The 19,921-nt window shown below is 43.3% G+C and overlaps 3 protein-coding genes across 4 annotated transcripts; all 3 read right to left on the reverse strand.

The window, feature by feature from the left end:
* Positions 1-6: 6 nt before the first annotated feature.
* gtpbp2b (GTP binding protein 2b) lies at positions 7-11,147 on the reverse strand. 2 transcript variants are annotated; one of them, XM_073488418.1, is made up of 12 exons: positions 10,781-11,147; positions 9,816-9,842; positions 8,981-9,165; positions 7,746-7,857; positions 6,650-6,847; positions 5,946-6,120; positions 4,939-5,158; positions 4,692-4,827; positions 4,374-4,432; positions 3,574-3,745; positions 2,511-2,675; positions 7-2,429 (listed from the first exon to the last, which is right to left on the reverse strand). In XM_073488418.1, the coding sequence occupies exons 1-12, from the start codon at positions 10,970-10,972 to the stop codon at positions 2,235-2,237; spliced, it is 1,836 nt and encodes a 611-aa protein (XP_073344519.1). In that variant the 5' UTR covers positions 10,973-11,147; the 3' UTR covers positions 7-2,234. The 2 variants fall into 2 exon arrangements, with proteins under 2 accessions (XP_073344519.1, XP_073344600.1); XM_073488499.1 differs by lacking the exon at positions 7-2,429 and having other exon boundaries at positions 2,535-2,675; positions 3,579-3,745; positions 10,781-11,103.
* Positions 11,148-12,231: 1,084 nt separating this feature from the next.
* LOC141014774 (E3 ubiquitin-protein ligase TRIM39-like) lies at positions 12,232-14,517 on the reverse strand. Its single transcript, XM_073488721.1, has 2 exons — positions 14,335-14,517; positions 12,232-14,204 (listed from the first exon to the last, which is right to left on the reverse strand). The coding sequence occupies exon 2, from the start codon at positions 14,193-14,195 to the stop codon at positions 12,564-12,566; it is 1,632 nt and encodes a 543-aa protein (XP_073344822.1). The 5' UTR covers positions 14,196-14,204; positions 14,335-14,517; the 3' UTR covers positions 12,232-12,563.
* Positions 14,518-14,865: 348 nt separating this feature from the next.
* LOC141014681 (E3 ubiquitin-protein ligase TRIM39-like) lies at positions 14,866-18,678 on the reverse strand. The gene is made up of 2 exons (XM_073488608.1): positions 18,613-18,678; positions 14,866-17,531 (listed from the first exon to the last, which is right to left on the reverse strand). Exon 2 carries the CDS (start codon positions 17,520-17,522, stop codon positions 15,876-15,878), a length of 1,647 nt encoding a protein of 548 aa, XP_073344709.1. The 5' UTR covers positions 17,523-17,531; positions 18,613-18,678; the 3' UTR covers positions 14,866-15,875.
* Between the last annotated feature and the right edge of the window lie 1,243 nt (positions 18,679-19,921).

Below are 19,921 nucleotides of genomic sequence, written 5' to 3' on the forward strand. Positions count from 1 at the left end.
TTTCAGTCATGGTGTTACAGTTTATTTATTATCTAGAGGGACGGTCAGGAGAAAACAAGCCGATAAATCCACTCTTTGAACGTTCGGCTGAAGCGTTTGTGTCAGACGGTCGTCTCAGCTCGGCGTCCACGTCTTCAGCGTTCTGCAGAATCAGCCGGCGAAGGTCTCGGCAGACCTCCTCGCTGCATCAACACACATGCAGAGTCAGAATACAAAGTGCAAAGTCAACAGTAACTCCATTTGAACAGTAAGCAGTTTCAAATGCTACACAGGATCCATGGAAAGTACATTCGATATTTAGGTTTACAATTGCACAGAACCTCCGAAAGAAATGAAAATAAAAACTGTTTCAACACCGGATACATATTTTTCTGCCAGTCAAAGAGCATGCGGGTTATGTTGAGCTGCAGGAAGCTTTTTATATCACCACTGAACAGGAACAGACAGAACAAACTGGAAGATGCAACTGCTTCATGTCAGTCTGTAAAATGCAGATATTTTGAATGTACAAGGCTTCAACAGTTTAAAAGCAACTCGAGTAAAAGATCCGAACAGACGACATGAATCTCAACAGACTGAATGTAAGGCCGGAAAGTTAGAAAACCACCGATTTTTGTACAAAAACATCGTTTTAGTCCCCCAAAGAGTCACCGAAGCGTCCTTTTAATATTTCATCGATACATCAACCTCAAAAACTGAGCAGCGACAAACAAAACGTACCAACATCTGACTCGACTGCTAATTAAAGGAACAGTTCAGCCCAAAATGTAGATTCAGTCATCATCTCCTCCCTCCATGATGATTCGTGCTAAACACCTGAAGCAGCTGGAGACTTTAAATCATCTCCAGCTGCTTCAGTTGTTCAGCAGAACGCTGCAACTCTGTTTTACTGTGAAGCTCCAGAAATGTTCTGTGGACGACGAGACTTCACCTGGTTTCCCATCAGCATGGAGGGAGGAGATGAGTGAATTAAGAAAAAAAAAACAAACATAAGAAAAAGTGGATGTTGCAGATGATCCAGATCAGAACGGATTCGTCATAATGATTAAAAGTGAATAAAGTGCAAAAGAACGGAGTAAAACAGAACCGAGCTGCTGTGTTTTTAAACTGCGATTAAAAGTTTAAACAATATAACTCGGTCCAATCAGATCAGTCCAAACTCTTGTGGAGCCGCGGAGGCGTCGAGAGTCATCTTTTAAAAACCTGTGCACAGCAGAATTCATCACATCTTTATGAGCTCCCCTGCAGCTGCCGAGCTAACATGCTAAGTAAGCTGGGTAACGTGCTAGCGAGCCATAAAAGCCAGTTTTTTCACTAGCAGTTAGCAGCCCAGCTAGCTTGGCTGCCTCATTCACTGACGAGTATTTGTACCTTTAACTCCTGGTATGCGACTGCAGAGTGTGCTGTAATTATTTGTTTTGGAGCAGTTTGTACTCAGAGAGCAGCGTTTTAGAAAACTGGCTTCTTCTTCCAATCGTGAAATGCTTTTTTCATAGCCTCCCATGCTGCTTCAATGTTTTATATCATTGTAAACTGAATATTTTTGGGGTTAAGACAATATTTATGCAACTTTTTGTTCCTTCAGTCCTACAATAACTTGGTGCTGATTGGAGGGCGCATACTTTGACAAAAATTGACCCTCAACAGCCACCGTGCTCCGTGGAAAACACCTCAGCAGTGCTGTAAAACATTTTGAAGTTTATGAGCGGAAACATGCAAAACCAGCGTTCTGGTCCTAAATGTTTGAAGAGATCCACCTCAGAAACTACAACTCCTTGTGGAAATAATCCCTCCTCCTCCTCACGTGTCACGTTAAGTCTGAGTGTGTAGGGATGTTGTGTTCTGGAGAGGCCGTCCTTCCTCGTCTGAACGCACGACGACCGTTCCTCAAATCCCTCAAAATAATCCCGCTGTCTTCTCGTGAGAAAAACGAGCGTCTTAAATTATCAAACTGTGGCTTGGCATCAGATTAACCGTCCAGGCTTAAATCCACTGAGGTCAGCCAGCTTTAACTCAACACACGAATGTCTGCTGGCAGCAAGATGATGAAGATGATGATGATGATGGACTCTCTGACATCACAGCGGGGGCGAATGAGGTCAGAAGTATAGATCCATGACAGGAGGATTAATACGCCGACATGTGGCGGGACATTAAACCCGGTCAGATGACGTCTGATCGGTCAAAGTTCTCACGGAGCTCAACATCTGTCGACCCTCTTGTGACGGAGGTCTTCAGTGCTCCTGCAGGTTCTGGTCGTGGTTCTGGTTCTGGTCGTGGTTCTGGGAGGGGGGCAGCAGGCGGGTGACGTGGCCGATGCCTTTGGTGACGCCCTCCCTGAAGAGCAGCTTGGCGCCCAGCCGCAGGTACTCTGGGTGTTTGATGAAGCAGAAGCGAACCACGGCTCTCTCACCTGTACGCAGCTCGTCCTGCAGCACAGAGGAGGCGTTACACACAACCGGCCACAAGATGGCGCCCTGATCAAAAGCTTCCTGTAATCTATAACTGACCTTCCCGTGAAGGCACTCCACGGTGGCTGTCTGCCGGACGTTGCCGACGTGCACGGTGACCTGTGAGCCCCGGCGAAAGGTCTTGGCGTGGAAGAGCAGGACGATGGCGGCTTCAAACTGACAGCAGATGGTCGGGTTCATCTTGGGGCTGACCATCACCATACCCTGCAACAACCAATCAGAAACCACCGTCACCACGTGTCAGGGCCTGAGACCAATTCTGTTACAGACGTCTAAAGAACTTGACAAATTTTACTCCATGCAGCAAAAAACTACAGGGTGGCTTCAAACCTCAGCAGCCAGAGACGCTGTTAATCATCCGACCCTGGAATATTAGCAAACCTGACGAATGCTGAATGTCTGAAAAACGTTAATTCTAGCTCCCGAATGAACATCGTTACAACGTTGTCACAGACGCTGGCGTTAATAAAACAGCTGAACACACAGCAGGACTGAGTTCCTGTTCAGAGTTGTTGATGTACTGAAGCTGAGTACAGTTTGGAGGTAGCAGTACTTTGAATGCTGATACTTTAACAACTACAGATGATGATGCTGATAAAGGAAGGGCCACACAGAGTTTTTCTCTGGACTGCGTCTTGTCTCTATGACAACAACATCTTGATTGACACTGATCCTGCTTTGATAACGGGACATCAGAGCGAGGAGGATGTGGGTGATGACATCATCCATAGCAGACAAAAACATGGTGAATATTATCGTCTCGGCCAGTTCCCTCAGTGGGAACAACTGAAAGACGACGCCGGCTCCCGATAGAAACAACATTTTAATTTTGGATGATTTAAATTCAGTCTGGGCAGATTATTTTCAGGACGGTTCAGGGACGACAGTGAAACAGCCTGGAGCCCCGACACACACTGACACCAGCTGCATATCTGTACTGTCGAAGAGGCTTTTTAAAGATCTTTTCTCTCTCCACCAGGAAAGAAAGCAAATCTGTACGGACCAAAAACTGTGAGACAGCTTTACTACTGTCAGATCTCAGAGGCATAAAATGCAACGTCTGTTCTGAGGGGTGGACATTTTAGGTCATGTGACCTCTGACCTTACGCAGCAGCGAGCGGTCAAAGCTTCCCAGAGCCAGCGTGGCGGCCTGTCCGGCCCTCAGCACCCTGCAGGCCGAGCGGTTCCTCTGGATGCTGCCCACCTTCAGGCGCAGGAAACGGCCCTCGTCAGTGGGACCGACCACCAGCCGCTCGCCCTCCCGGCACACTCCACTGAAATACACACAGTCAGTATTATTACTGCAGCTACACAACAGACAACTCTCAGGACTGCTGACTGAACTAAACTACATGTGGGGGATAAAGGCCGATGAGGGGTCCATTATCAGGAACTAGTGGACGACGTGGACACCTCAAACCCCTCAAAGGGACGTTATCCCCCAGAGAAAAACTAAACACATTAATTCATATTTTCATGTGTTTTAGGATCAAACAATGAAACTTTATAAATCTACAAACAAATCAAAATGAACAAGATATTAAGAAAACAAACAGGTTTAGAGATTAATGCAAAAAGTGAATAAAATCTCATGATAACAAAAGCAAAATTAAATAAAAATCGAAAACCTTAAAATTATAAGACATTTGTGAAAAGGTGATTTATTAGTTTACGTTTAAGTGTTGATATTTCAGCTCAGAGGACGACGACCTGGACGACTTCACTCGTTACTCGTTTTAGAAACAGGCTGCAGCTCGTTCGTTAAGAACAGACGTTTCCAGTTATCAATCAATCGACACCCAGCAGCCAATCAGAATCCAGTTTGCACCCGAGCAGTCGAGTCCAGACGCTCTTTATAGTTATAGACTGTTGTGAACTGATCCAGACTCTCCCTGATCTCACCTGTACAGAGTTCCTCCAACCACCGTCCCAACATCAGGAACGGAGTAGATCTCATCCACCTGCGCACACACACACACACACACACACCAAGGCACACACACACACACACACACACACACACACACCAAGGCACACACACGCACACACACACACACACACACGCACACACACACACACACACACACACACAATGGAAATCTATGAGATTTGAACAATTTGAACAATTTTGCAAATGACGTGCATGTGTGTGCCTTGGTGTGTGTGGTGTGTGTGTGTGTGTGTGCGTGTGTGCGTGTGTGTGTGTGTGCGTGTGTGTACCTGGAACTCGGTGAGCTGCTGCATCAGCTCCTCCTGCTCCTTGCTGTTGCTCAGTGGAGGGAGGATGTTCAGAAACACCTTGAGGAGGTCCAGACTCTCTCCAGACACACTGGACAGGGTGAAGATGGGCGTGATACTGCACGCACGCGCACACACACACACACACACACACACACACACACAACCATGGAAACTTTAGGTGTTTCTTATTTTTGGCTGATTGCGTCTCTTAAGTATATTAACTCACCACGCAGACTGAGTGAACTGCTGTGCGGCCGTCACGGCGTCGTCAGGGTTCGACACCACCATGGGAACCTTGTTGCAGCCCGGTTGCTTCAGGACTCGCTCCAGCTGCCGGACCGTTCGCTCCACGGTGCCGCGAGAGCACAGGTCCACTTTACTGACCACGATGAAGATGGGAACTTTGAGCGCCATGGCCAGGCCCAGGTGCTCCCGGGTCGTACCGGCTGAACGGGGAGAGAGCAGGAACACTGTGAGTATGCTGATCAAAAAACAATACTTCATTACCCAGAAGCCACCTGGCAGGTCCTGGGAGAGATTCAGTGATTCTGTTCAACCTTTATTATTGAACAGTTTCATTGCTCGTTGTTTATTTACTGTTAAATCGTCTGACAGTTCCTCGTGTGCACAGCAGGAATCTGAATAAAAAGACATTTTCTCTTCTGAGATTTGAAACGAGACACAAAAGATTTAAAATGTTTTAAAAGGTTTGTAAGTTTTAGTTTCACTGAGCTCAAATTCATACCAACTAGAATCCATGTTCATATTTTAATACTGGCCAAAGTATGAACGTGTGATGGAGAGACAGTCGGGATGATACGGACACGAACGCTTTATTATATCACAGTTTTTTCAGTTCGTCTCAGCAGTAGATGACAATAACATCTGATCATATGATCAATTAAACTGATGCAACCTAGATGGATGGACTTTGAGTTTCTCGTGATTTCTTCAATGCAGAACAATCCTCCGTCACAACAATCTGACTTTCAGTTTACAGAAGTCAAACAGAGACAGAGTGTGAAGTCCATCAGTCACAGCTGGAGTTCAGACTGTCTCATGAACCAGCTCTGACTCTGTGGACGGTCCAGTCTCAACTCAGCACTGATCACTTCTGACCTCTAGTGGCGAAGCAGAGCAAGGTGACAGTAATAATATAGAATAAAAAGCTACAGATTGAATATAAACTCCATATTTAAGACATTAAACTTTGTGTGTGACGCTGCTGCTCACCGATGCCGGTGTTGGCGCTCACCACCAGCATGGCGAAGTCGGGGCAGTAGCTGGTGAGGCCGAAGATGGTCGTCTTCAGGTACTTGTGGTGTCCGGCCAGATCGATGAAGGTGATCATCTTAGAGGAGCTCTCACAGATCTCCTCGGCCGTCCGAGACTCGCTGTAGTTCACAACCTGCACCACGACGAGAAACCGTTACAAATGTTCGTATCGATACCGGTCTCAAAAATCTATACATCTTGAAATATATTGATCAGATTGGACCGATGAGACATCAGCTGATCGTCAATTTAAAGTGCTCATTACTGAGATTGAGGAAAAGGGAATATTTTAACAGACAGGCCTGTTAAAAGTTATTATACAGAATTATATTAAACTGTTCTGGTGTTTACGACATTTTTTAATTTTGTTAAAGGAACAGTTCAACCAAAAAGTCAAGTCCAGTCATCACAGTATGTCAAAAATGTAATTTACTGCAAAATATTCACTTCGACCTGCTTGAGATCATTTTTGGGTTGTTTTAATTTATTTGCAAACTACGATGTAGTTTGTGGATAAGAAATTCAAACTCTGCTGATTCTGGATCAAAGCTGAAAATCTGCAGATTCTGTTTGTGTTTAACGAAAGCTGACATCTTCTCTCCTTCTCTCTGACATGTTGATGAAGCTGACGTCTTCCCTGTCTGTCTGTAGTCGGCGCTCACCTCTCCTTTGCTGTTGAAGCCCAGGATCTCAAAGCTGATGCTGGACGTGCGTCCCGTCTGGATCTCGTGCAGATGTCTGAAGAGGTTGAGTCGCGCTCGGCCTCGGCCGTTGTCCAGTTCGCCCTGCGTCAGGACGCCCAGCAGCGTTGACTTCCCCGAGTCCACGTTCCCCAGAACCGCCACCCGCAGGTCCAGGAACTGTCCCAGTCCAAAACAACATGAGGGAGGAGAGGGATCATAATCTCTGATAGGCACTTGTTTACAAAAGGCCCGCTGAGCTATTTACTGTCCTCAGACCCTCTGTTGTTCTCTTGGTCTGAAAACAGCCGTCAGACTTGAGTTTGGACCACAACAACCTCACAAAGACCCTTTCGAGGAAGTGATCTCTGTCTATTCACAAACAAAGTGTGGAGCGGTTTGTTTGTGTTAGGATGTTAAAATGATGTCCGGGTTCAGTCGCGTCACCTGACACGGTGCATTCAAGTTCTTTTAGTGAAAATGTAGCGTAAACATAATTAAATATATTATAGAAACTAAGCGATTACTGACGATCAGTGATGGACCTACTGCTTGTGTTGGAGCTGCGTGTCCTGTTTGGTCCTGGGGTTTGTTATTTACGTGATGCAACACAAAAGGCAGCAAACATTCATTCAGCTTTATATTAGCTGTGGAGGGTTTGGACGTAAAAAACACCTGTGGAGGTCAGAGTCAGGCTCAGTTAGTCCAGTTCTGGCAGGAAACTGTGGGGAACGTGATCTGAGATGATCTGACTGGACTACAAGGTGAACTGCAAGTTTCTTCAGGATCTTCTTCTTCTCTGGGCTTTAGTGATGCGTTCTGGTTTGTTTTCATTTGTTTCTTTTAAGGTGAAAAGGAACAAAACCAACACAACTTTGGGAAAATCCCACTTTAAAAATGAGCTGAAAATAATAAAAACAAGGTGTTTCTGAACTGTAATAAGTTAAAAAAAATAAAACTGATATTAATGAGATATTTTGACACGTAATTAGACAAATAACAGAGTTGCAGTGAACTCATCAACTGATTCAGACAAACTGACGGCAGCAGAACCAGGACCTGGAGGACGGACTCTCACCTGCTGATCGTCAGGAACTTTCCGAACCAGGACTTCTGCGATTTTGCGGGTGTTTCTGTCCGAGTCGTAGTCGACCTCCCGCTCTCTGAGGAGGGTGATGTCGGCACCGACTCTGATGACACACAGAGAAAAACCTGATCAGACAGATTCACGACACAATTTCACAACATTACTGATTTCTCACCTCGTGGTTTCAGTTTATTTCAGCGTTTTATGAAAATGGTTTCTTGTTTCTGCAGTTATCTCACTGACATGTGGTGCTGCAGCGGAGAAGAGGCGCTGCTTTTAAAGTTTTTTTGTTTTGTTTTGCTCACTGAACATTTTAAAATTCACATCATCTTTACACAGGAAAGGAAATGATTTCCCTCACAGGTAAACTGCTCTGAAGTACAGAGAGCGAATGCGTCACAGCTTTAACAGATGGTCCCTCACATGATGATAACGTAGCTTCGTCCTTTCATACTGATATTCATCCTGTATTCGTGCAGGAAGCACTCGTGCACGTATGTTTATTCTTTCCTAGCGAGCGAGAGAGAATCTGAGACATGACATCTATAACTGAGGCTGATTTAATATTCTGTTCACCGTGTCTCCACTTACAGATGCTTTGTTTAATTTCCTGATTTTATTGTACTTATTGTAGTAAAGTTGTCTCAGTGTTTCTGCAGGTCCAGGATCATCTTGTGTTATAACACCATCCTGTCTGATATCTGAACATTTTGCTTTAGAAAGATGTTTTTCAGTAACTAACTTCATCTCAAACACTCTCTCTGTATTTCTGTCACAACGACGCTCTGATGACACGTTGCTGACAGTTGTTTGAATGTTTTCTAAATGTTTCGTGTGTTAAAAAGATTCTGCTACCACAGACAGCGATTCTTGTTTTTACTCTGTGGCAGTGTTTTTTGTGAGGTACACGTCCACTACTGGAGTGAAGCACGCAGCCTTTTGTGGCACTTTTACAGGCATTTATCTCACAATCACCTCTTCATGAACAGGTGACTTTCATCGGGGCTGAAACAAGCAAATAACAACGAGTTTGTCCAGTGAAGAGAGTTCAAACACGAACAATCCTCACAGAAGAAAGTAAGAAAGAGGTTTAAGAATATGTAAATATCCTTAAATGAGACCCAAAGTCTCTCTAACGCTCACAAAACCTTTCAGACTTCATTAAAAACAGAGACGTCTATATTCTGCAGATGTGCTGGTCCAGACTCTGAATCGAGGTGACCTACTTCTCTGCCATCCTCTTCAAAGTCTTCAGCGAGGCCTTCATGTCGGCCTCGGTCAGGCCGACCAGCAGGCCGTTGTCCTCCACTCCGATCTGATAGACGGCCTCGCCGCGGCCCTCCTGCAGACGCCACTTCAGCTGCGTGGCCAGGTGCTCGAAGCGGTACTGAGTGGGATTAACCAGCTTCAGCTACGACAACGGCAGAGACGGAGCAACAGAAACGTGATGGAGGAGCAGGTAAAACAATCCACACAGATTATACACAGAATATACACAAAGAAGATAGTTTCATCAGTTTGTCTGGAAAATATTAGGTTTTTTTTAACTTTTTTGTCGATCCAACAGATCAAAACCCAAACGTTCTCAGTCTGATTGTTATGTTTGACAACAAAAACAGCTGGACAATGTTTGCTTATATGATATTTTGTTAATATTATGGCCTGACTGGAATGAAACTCGATATAAACTTGAAATATATGTATTGTTATTAACACTAATACATTCATATTCAACACTGTAGATAAGCAAATGTACACAGCACAATAACTGTCATCCCTTCAAACTGGTTCATAACAAAGTCAAAAACTTATATATAAATAATAACAACATAACAATAATTTCTGTATAATTAATTATCATTTAACGTGACTTTAAATCTGGATAAGCAGAAAAAAATAGATGGTTGAGCAGATTCTTTCTCCCCAAAATACAGTTTGAATATCTTTGTAAAGGAAAAAACACTGACGGTCACAAAAACATCATCTCAACACTCAAAATAGAAATCTGACGTAGAAGTTTGTGTTGTGACAAACCGGAGCAGGAAATGAAGAGTCGGTTACCTTATACTCAATGTTTCCTTCCTCAGCCTGGAAACAGAGACAGAGAAGACAGATCAGGACGCTGAAGGACAGATTAATGTCAAAAAAGACTTGACATGACCACAAATATTGATCTTTCTGTCCACATATACTGGAGGATACCACCCGTCTGATGCTGACTCTGTGCTGGACACAGATGAAACTGATTCCTGAACTTATATGATGAAGTGAGTGATGGTGAGTGGAGACAGATTGGCTTGTTACTAACTGTAGAAACACCACAGCCCCTCATGGCAGCAGTAGGAAGCACCTCCTCCTGCTGCACGCCCATTTCTGACAAGCAGAAAATGTCAACCGAATTCCATTAACTATTCTCGCAATTTAAAGTTTGTTTTGATTAAAGGAAGTGGAAATTGACCTATAAAGCCTGACTCTGACCTTTTCCTGTATCTTGAGGATAAACCTTTCTATTCGGCATTCAGCTGCTTTGCCTGAGTGTCTGTTTACACGTCTGTTCCCCCTGGTTTCTTCAACCAGCGGTGGCTTGAAGCCTTAAAATAATGCTGCAAGCTTGAAGCTGAAAAATAGTGAAGAAAACACTGCTTCTTATTGTTGAAGAATATGCCGAATTATTAATTAGTCTTTAATTTTTCAGAAAAGACACCAGTGCAACTTCTATGGTCTTTGAAACATAAACATTTCGACAACATTGTTCTTAATCGTCAGATATTTGAGTGCAGTTTGGTGTGACGTTGTCGCAAGACGACAGCAGAGCGGCCGCTGGCGGTGACAGCTCCTGCACGAGAGCGTCGCACACGAGCAGCAGCATCGCGACAGACTGCAGATACTTTACTGCTGCGGTGCAGCTGCATGTGTCGGAACCGAGCCTGCAGCTAAAGCTCGGGTCTGCTGCAGCAGCGCTAGCTTGCTGGCTACTTTAGCGGGCTGACGTCCCGTTAATCCCCGGGCTGCAGAGCGGGAGCTACCTCCGGAGGGAAATACGGCGGCGGCGGCGGCGTTTTGTTGCTCCTGTTGTTCTTCTTGTTCCGCCTCCTCCTCCCGCGTTTGCTTCTTCTCGTCCGCGACTTTTTCGACGTTTTCTTCCCGTTGTTGCCGGAGCCCGGTCCGTGTCTGTGGCGTCCGGGCGACACCGCGCCGCTCTCGGACGGATCCACCATCGCTGAGCTCAGGGTTTCACCGGCGGCCCGAACTCACGGCGACGACAACAACAACAACAACAACAACAACATGTGATAATATTAATAAAACACTCCTGTGTGTGACACCGCAGCAGCGAAGCGCCGCGGCGGAGGATGCGCTCTCCTCAGCATCGTCAGCGCCGTCAAACTGCGTCACACAACAACACGGCGACCGGATGTGACTTTCAAAATAATCTCAGAGGGCAGCTTTTTCGAATAGGAAACTAGTTTAAATTTCAAAGTAAAATGTTCATTTTGTCTTACCGAATGAACAAGAAGGCCTAAATAGTTAGGAATGTGTTGAATACAGCGTTTCTTATAGTTTACACAGTGTCTCCTAACGCAACATGTCCTAAAATTGTTTGTTTTTTTAAAGGAGTCTGGTGACTTTCTCCGCTGTGTTCGTCAAATACGTTACCAATATTATTTACTGTTTACTGGATTTGTAAAATGTCACGTTTGCCATCAATATGTTGTATTCTTCAATAAATGTGGTGTAAAAGGTGAAATCAGTTGAAACAGCTGCTGGGAGGTAAGACGCTCTTACAGCGATGCCGCAACAAACTGACATTTTTTTTTACAAGTAAAGAAACATCGTAATGTATTGTATTTAATGCCGATTTAACAAGAAGGCACCAACTATTTAAACTTTGCCGAAGCCGTTTCACAGAGTTTGTTGAGTTTCAACTCATGATGCAGCAACTCTTAAAATTACGCGATTTGTTAAGGGAGTCTGGGTTATTGCTGTTGCTAGTGACTTCACTTCCTTACTTTTTCCATGTCCATAACTTTATCCTCTCTCTCTCTCTCTCTCTCTCTCTCTCTCTCTCTCTCTCTCTCTCTCTCTCTCTCACTCACACACACACGCACATACACTCACACACACACGCACAATACATTTGCCTTGTACTTTACTTGAGAGTATTATTGTATGTATGTAATCCAATATTGTGCTTTTATACTCCACTGCATAATTTATTAATAATACAAAATAAAAATCAGCCAATAAACTATAATGTATTATCATGCATTTAGATACCAAGTAGTACACAAAGTATTCGCTGTACTGTGTTTACACTGCAGTACTTAAAGCTGCACTGTGTAGTTTTTTAGAAGAAATAAAATCTCAGAAGTTTAATATTTACAAAATTAATGAGGTAATAACACAAACTGTCTCCATCAGTGAATAAACAAGCTGTTCTCAGAGGAGAATACATTTCCACCATGTTTCAGAGGGAATTCTTGTACTTTTGACGACATTTATTGAACAGCTTTAGTCACAAGTCACTTTACAATTTCAAATGTTTGAACACAAAGTACGCAGGGATTTAAAACAACAGTGATTCATTTAAATGTGAATTTTGTTTCAAACAGTGCGATCTCTTCTTGATTTCTTTAAAATACACCTCCGTGACTTGTACAATGTGTTTGTCGTGATTGATCCGTCGTTGTTAGTAATCAGATACATTTAATTGATACACTCATAATCAGAAGACAAAAACATTTACATTGTTCATTAAAAGAAATATGTGCATGTGCCTTCATGACAGAGGGAATCAGTCTACTCAGTTTAACTGACAGGAGAGATGATCAGTGGTGCAGAGTTTTTACCGCCATCATTGAGACCAGGACCAAAGAATGGGACGAGTTTCTCAGTGAAGCAGCAGCCAGTAAAGGAGAAGATGAGAGCTGCAGCATCTACGTCATGAAAGGAGACCAGACCCTCCTCATAATCCACAAACACCCCGACCTTCTGAGGCCGAGACTTCAGAGAGAGACGGACATCAGGGCCAGCAGCAGAAAAGTACTCGTATCCATTTCTCAGATGTATTGTCCAGTATCCATTCTGAGGACTTCTTGTGATTTGTCCCTTCCTGTCGATCGACTCTCTGGCCACTCCTAAAGTCCATTTAGTCTTTCCTTCAACCTGAACCTCAAAGTAAAACCTGCCTGAAGAGAAACTCTGCTTTCCTAAAACACAGACACACGGAGAAAATCTCTTTGGATTGTCTGCAGCAAAACTCCAGATATCACTATGATTCACTTGTTTGCCATCATCAGACAGGATGAGTTGAGTATTTGCTGTATCAGGATCAAGAGTCACATCCACTGCATACTGCTGGACCCTCTTCAGCTCAGCTTCAAACACCTCCTTCATCTCATTACTGAGTGTCTCCTCCAGCTGAGCCACAGCTCTCATCACAGTCCCCTCATGTGATGGACGGAAGATGACCTCTGTCCAGTCCTTGGTGGGTGGAGCAGGGCTCAGAGACTGGACACTTTGTAGAAGATGAACGTGGTCTTCAGAGTGGGAGAACTTCTCCACCTCAGTCCTTCTCTTCGTCAGCTCAGAGATTTCTTGTTCCAGCTCTTTGATGAAGTCTTCAGCCTGTTTCTCTGTCTTCTTCTGGTTCTCTTCTATTGTTTTGATGAGCTCGGCCTGACTTCTCTCAACAGACTCCTTCAGAGAAGTGAAGACCTGAACACCTTCTGCTATCTCTCTGTCTGCATCTGCTTTACTGAGCTTCACTGAGTCGTTGATCTCCTGAATCTTCAGTCGTCTCCTCTTGATCATTTGCCCAATTTCAGCCTCTGTCTTCTCCAGCTCTGCCTTCTTTTCTTCGTATTCCTCTTTCAGAGGAACAAACTCGTGCATCTTGTGGTCTAAAACAGGACAGAGAACGCAGACACATGTCTGGTCGGTCTTACAGAACAGCTCCAGCAGTTTATCGTGCTTCGGACACATCCATTCTTCCAGGTTCTCCACAGGGTCGATCAGCTGATGTCTTTTCAGGCCTGAAGCTGTCAGGTGAGGCTCCAGGTGAGTCTCACAGTAGGAGGCCAGACACACCAGGCAGGACTTCAGGGCCTTCAGTTTGGGTCCAGTGCAGACGTCACAGGGAACTTCTGCTGGTTTGGACACTTGTTGCTCTGAGCTGCTGCTGCTGGCTTTCTGTTGAGCTGACTGTCTGAACTGAGAAACCATCTCAGAGATGAAGGTGTTGACTCGCAGCTGAGGTCTTGTGGTAAAAACCTCTTTACACATGGGACACAGGTACTGGTCGTTATTATTCCAGTGTTCAGTGATGCAGGTTTTGCAGAAGTTGTGTCCACATGATGTGGAGACAGGATCAGTGAACACATCCAGACAGATGGAGCACAGAAACCGATCGTCAGACAGCAGACAGCTGGCAGCAGACATGGTTACAGTCTGAGGACAGAAGACAAAGTAATATCAAATGTTTGCTTTCACACACAGTTACATGAAAGAGTTGAACCTCCTGTTTGATTACAGCTGTAAGTTTTGATGAAACACAGTAAGTATCATCAGCTGCACTCACCAGAGTTTGAGTTGGTTGTTGATAAAGACCTGATGATCTCAGACACTCTGACTGTTGCGAGGCTGCAACTCAGAGAAATGTTAAGTTTCATTTCTGTCGTGTGACGTTGAAGCTCCACCTCTTCCTGCAGCTCTGACTGGGAGGTTGTGTTTCCTCCTACAGGTTTAGACATGAGGACAGTTGCATACATTTTGCACTAGATGAGTTAAATCTTGTAAGACGATCTCAAATAAAAGTCAATCCAACATGTGAGGATATATCTAAGCAGGAAAAAACAACGGTCACTTTTCAGTCCACTGCAGCTCTGAAACCAGTCCAAAGTTCAACTCTTTATCTGTCCTGTGTGTTTTCAGATTGTGTTTCCTCCTCCAGGTGTAGACATGATTATAGTCATATACATTCAGCACAAGGTGAGTTTTATCTTAAGGGAGACTTGTTGTTCTTCTACTTCCTTCTTTTTACTGCTGTGAGTTTTTCTGCAGCCACCTTTAAAATGTTCCCAGATGCAGAAAACATCAGTCTTCTTCTTCTGTGCAGATTTTATTGCAGTCACACTGTACAGGAGGGTAGTTACCATAAGGTATGTTTTATTCCCTCCACAGCATCTCATATACGTACAGTATATATCAACATATTTTTTTTGTCTGAGGAACGAGGCTGAGACTTAATGTTGTCTGATAACCATGGCGATCAAACACAGGCCGAGCAGCCATCCAAAGTGCTTAATATTAAACATCACAAATAAAATCATGACAGAATAACAAGCCAAAGACATAAAGGTCAAAAAGTGAATTACTACAAAGGCTGAAATATAATTTATGCAGATTTAAAAATGTTTTTAAACAACATTGTCTTGCCCAATATGTAAGATCTTAAAGAAGAACAGTATGACAGTACAATCTCATCCATGGAAGTTAATTTCTACCAATGTTATGAATAAAAAGAAATCAGAAATCACAAGTCATTAATTTGAGAAAGTTTCTCATCATTGTGCAACACTAAGTCATTTTGAGCTACTAAGTAATTTTGAGAACATACAGATTTTTTATTTTGTAAATGAGAGGATAGAAACCACTTCCATGTGATGAAAAAAAACCCTGAAAGTCATTTTAACTAACACCTTTGACAACATAATGATTCAGTACGTCATAATAATAATAATTAGTCATCAAAGCAACAGAAGCTGCATCTAAAGGCTTCGTGTGATATATCACAACAGCTCCAAAACCACTCAATTTATAAATCCCCATCTTTTAGGTCGGCTAAGCTTTGTCTCACCACGTTGCTTCTACTGCAGCATACTGTCCTCTTTCTGTACATGTTCAACCCCTGAAGCTTTATGACACATGAGAGACACAATGACGTATAATGATCGATCATATTCAGATGAAAACAAGTTTACGCTGTACAATCGCAATGACAATAAAATAATCACTCCTTCGTCGTTTGGTTTCATCAGGATTGTCTGCTGACGTATGAATACTCTGATGTATGTTGTTGGCAGCGCTTCATTGTTCAATAAATTGCTGGTCATAAAAAAGTCAGATAGTTTGATTGACAGGAAGGATGATCAGAGGGGCGGAGTTTCTACCACCATCATTCCTACACGGACTGAAGAACGGGAAGAGTTTCTCAGTGAAGCAGCAGCCAGTAAAGGAGTAGATAAAAGCTGCAGCATCTACGTCATAAAAGGAGACCAGACCCTCCTCATAATCCACAAACACCCCCACCTTCTGAGGCCGAGACTTCAGAGAGAGACGGACCGAAGGGTCAGCAAGAGCTTTGTACTCTTTCCCATTCCTCAACCACAGACACCAGTAACCCTCCTCAGGTCTCATTTTGACCTCTCCCTTCCTGTCGATCGACTCTCTGGCGACTCCTAAATTCCATTTAGTCTTTCCTTCAACCTGAACCTCAAAGTAAAATCTGCCTGAAGAGAAACTCTGATTTCCTAAAACAAAATTATAATGAGAAAATCTGTCTGGGTTGTCTGGGAGATTCTTCTTCACATCACCATGATTCACTGTTTTCCCGTCATCAGACAGGAAAAGTTCAGGATGTGCTGTGTCAGGATCGAGTGTCAGACCCACTGCATACTGCCGGACCCGCCTCAGCTCTGACTCAGCAAACAGTTTCTTCATCTTGTTACTGAGTGTCTCCTCCAGCTGAACCAAAGCTCTCACCACAGTCCCCTCATATGACGAAGGACGGGTGCTGACTTCGGTCCAGTCCTTGGTGGGTGGGACATCCTTCAGGGATGGGAAACGTTGTAGAAGATGAACGTGGTCTTCAGAGTGTGAAAGCTGCTCCAGCTCAGTGCCTCTCTGCTTCAACTCAAAGATTTCTTGTTCCAGCTCTCTGATGAAGATGTCTGCCTGTTTCTGTGTTGTTCTTTGGCTCTTCTGTATTCCATCGATGAGCTCATTCAGGCCTCTTTCAACTGACTCCTTCAGAGAAGTAAAGACCCGAACACCTTCTGCTACCTCCATGTGTGCATTTTCCTTACTGAGCTTCACTGACTGTTTGATCTCCTGAATCTTCAGTCGTCTCCTCTGGATCATCTGCTGAACTTCAGCCTCTGTCTTCCCCAGCTCGGCCTTCTTTCCTTCAGATTCGTCCTTCAGAGGAACAACTTCATGCATCTTGTGGTCTAAAGCAGGGCAGTGTGTGCAGACACACATCTGGTCGGTCTTACAGAACAGCTCCAGAGGTTTATCGTGCTTCGGACACATCCTGTCCTCCAGGTTCTTCACAGGGTCGATCAGCTGATGTCTTTTCAGTCCTGACACTGTCAGGTGAGGCTCCAGGTGAGTCTCACAGTAGGAGACCAGACACACCAGGCAGGACTTCAGGGCCTTCAGTTTGGGTCCAGTGCAGACGTCACAGGGAACTTCTCCTGGTTTGGACGCTCGTTGCTTTGAGCTGCTGCAGCTGGCTTTCTGTTGAGCTGACTGTCTGAACTGAGCAGCCATCTCAGAGAGCAAAGTGTTGACCTTCAAATCAGGCTTCGTGGTAAAAACCTCTTTACACATGGGACACCGACTCCTGTAATTAATACTCCAGTCTTTAGTGAGGCAGTTTTTGCAGAAGTTGTGTCCACATGGTGTGCTGACTGGATCAGTGAACACATCCAGACAGATGGAGCACAGAAACCGATCTTCGGTCAACAGACTGCTGGCAGCAGACATGTTTACAGTCTGAGGACAGAAGACAAAGTTTTATAAAACATTTTGTTTTAGATGTATTTTGATTTAGATTAAACCATTTTAAGTTCCATACCAGTTCACCAAGCCATCCTAGTTCATGTCATGGATTTCCTTGTAATAATAATAATGTTAAAACAAAAACCTTTAGCTGGACTCCACATACTTAAGCTTTGAATTTTTTTAATTTGGCCTTTGGAGCTAAATTCAATAATTCTTGTGATTCTTTGTGTGTTTTATTCTCACCTGTCGCTTTCTTTTTACTTGACTGGGTTAAAATTGAGTTGATGATGTCAGAAAATACTTCAGACAAGTTTGAATGTGTGAAATAATGTATTCATGTATTAAGGTAAGGAACTAAGATAGCTATTTTGTCCACAGAGACGACAAAGATGCTATAACTTCCTCAACTCAATGAAAAACAGGCTCAACAGGTATCACACAGAGAGAAAACCTTGAAGGCAACACAGTACAAATATCTACTGATGCAATAAAACCACTGAATGTGAATACAGCCACTGAAAAGTACCAAACATTAGCTAGTTTTTAAAACGATTAAATGATGGACAAATATAACATCTTTGATTTATTCATAAAGATGCAATGTTTTGATTTTTTCCAAATGTTTTGAAAATGAAAGATTCTTTGTTGGTAAGAAATGATTCATTGTAATTCATTTAACGACTGTAAACATTCTGCAACAACTATTTAAATGAGCACATGAATGAAGATGATGCTCAGGATTTTTTTGGATGTTCAGGACAATTTTCAACCCAATCCAGTGAAAAATAAGACGACGGAGAGGCTGAGAATACAAAATCACTCAAATTCAGCTCCAAGGTCCAATTTGTCAAAATATCCTAACTTAAAAAGCAGCTGTAGGAGTTTGCAGGGTGATTTAATTTTCTTTTTGAGCTTGTTAATGTCCTGAGGCCCGGGTTAGTTGGCATGGAAAGACCCACAGATGTGTAAAACTTAACTGAGATGTCAGTCTGGTAAGTTTATGAAAAGAAAAGAGTTCAACTTCCTGTCTGATTAAAGTTGTGTGTTCGTGCTGTTTGCTGGCTGCACTCACCAGTTTTTCAGTCCGCTGTAGAGAAAGACCTGATGAACTCGGCTTAATATCCCCTCGGACACAAACACAGACACTCTGCAGCTCTGCTGACTCTCACAAACTGTAAGTTTCATTTCTGGAGTGTGACGTTGAAGCCCTCCTCCCTGTGGTGCTCCGCCTCTGACAGCAGCTCTGACTGTGTGGGAGCTTGTGTTTCCTGGTTAAGCCATGAATAAACTTTGGCACAAGATGAGTGTAATCAGAGACAGTTAGGGTGTTTCTGTTAAAAACAAATTCAGATCCTGTTTCACTTCCTGTCTCGGTGCGACGCACATGATTCCTGCCTGCAGACAAAAAGGTACATGTGTGTTTTTAATTCTTCATGTGTGATTTGTGTGTTTTCTCCTGTAAACACTCGTGTTATCAGACTGTGTCTTCATTAGTTTGACACGATCATCGCAGTAACACCTGTTGAAAGGTGTGAGAGGTGTCGAGCTCGTTGGTCGACAGGATCAACCGGTGCAGGTAAGAACAATGAGGCCCAGTTGCGGTCCAAGCATGACTTACTTAAACTAATATTCACGATATTATTATGACTGAAATGTGCTTTATTCGGAAGACATTCGTGATGTGATTGACTTTAGCCTACTGGTTGCATTAGCTGGACTATTAGATGATCATTTCTCATCTTGGTTTGCACTAACTGGGCAATTTTCATTCATTCTTGTATTTATTAATAACAATACACTGCCCACACTGTTTATAATTACACTTACCTTACTTACATTTTATGTTTATACGATTCTGTTTCTGTTTCTGCTCCAGCTCTTCTTCTTACCTTTTCATTATATTGTTTATTTCTTACTATTATTATTGCTTATACCGCTCCCCACATGGTGACATGACATCATTGATTTGACGTGTAAATGAGCAATACAAGAACCGGACTGCACTCAAGCCCGCCTCCACTCCGAACCACGGTCAAACTAGTCCCCAGTCATTTTGTGGTGCCTGTATATACTACATGTTACGGTAATGCAGTCCGAGAACAGAATTCAAAATAAAAGCACGGACCTATGAACGCAGTTTGCAATTTTACATTACTTCAGTCAGTCACTCTGTTAATTAACTGTTTAATTAATTGAACGATTAGTTAATTAATTAATTAATTAATTGATTAATTAAAGAGCATTTTAAGGAATTCATCCATTGATTATTGACATAAATCTTTTTCCCAGCCTAATTCTGATCACATTGAAGCCTTAGCAGATGGATGCCATGGCATTTCATCTGTGTGAATAATTAGTCCAATATAAAGATAAACACAATA

The sequence above is a fragment of the Pagrus major genome, chromosome 1, assembly GCF_040436345.1.
Source record: "Pagrus major chromosome 1, Pma_NU_1.0".
NCBI lineage: Eukaryota > Metazoa > Chordata > Actinopteri > Spariformes > Sparidae > Pagrus > Pagrus major.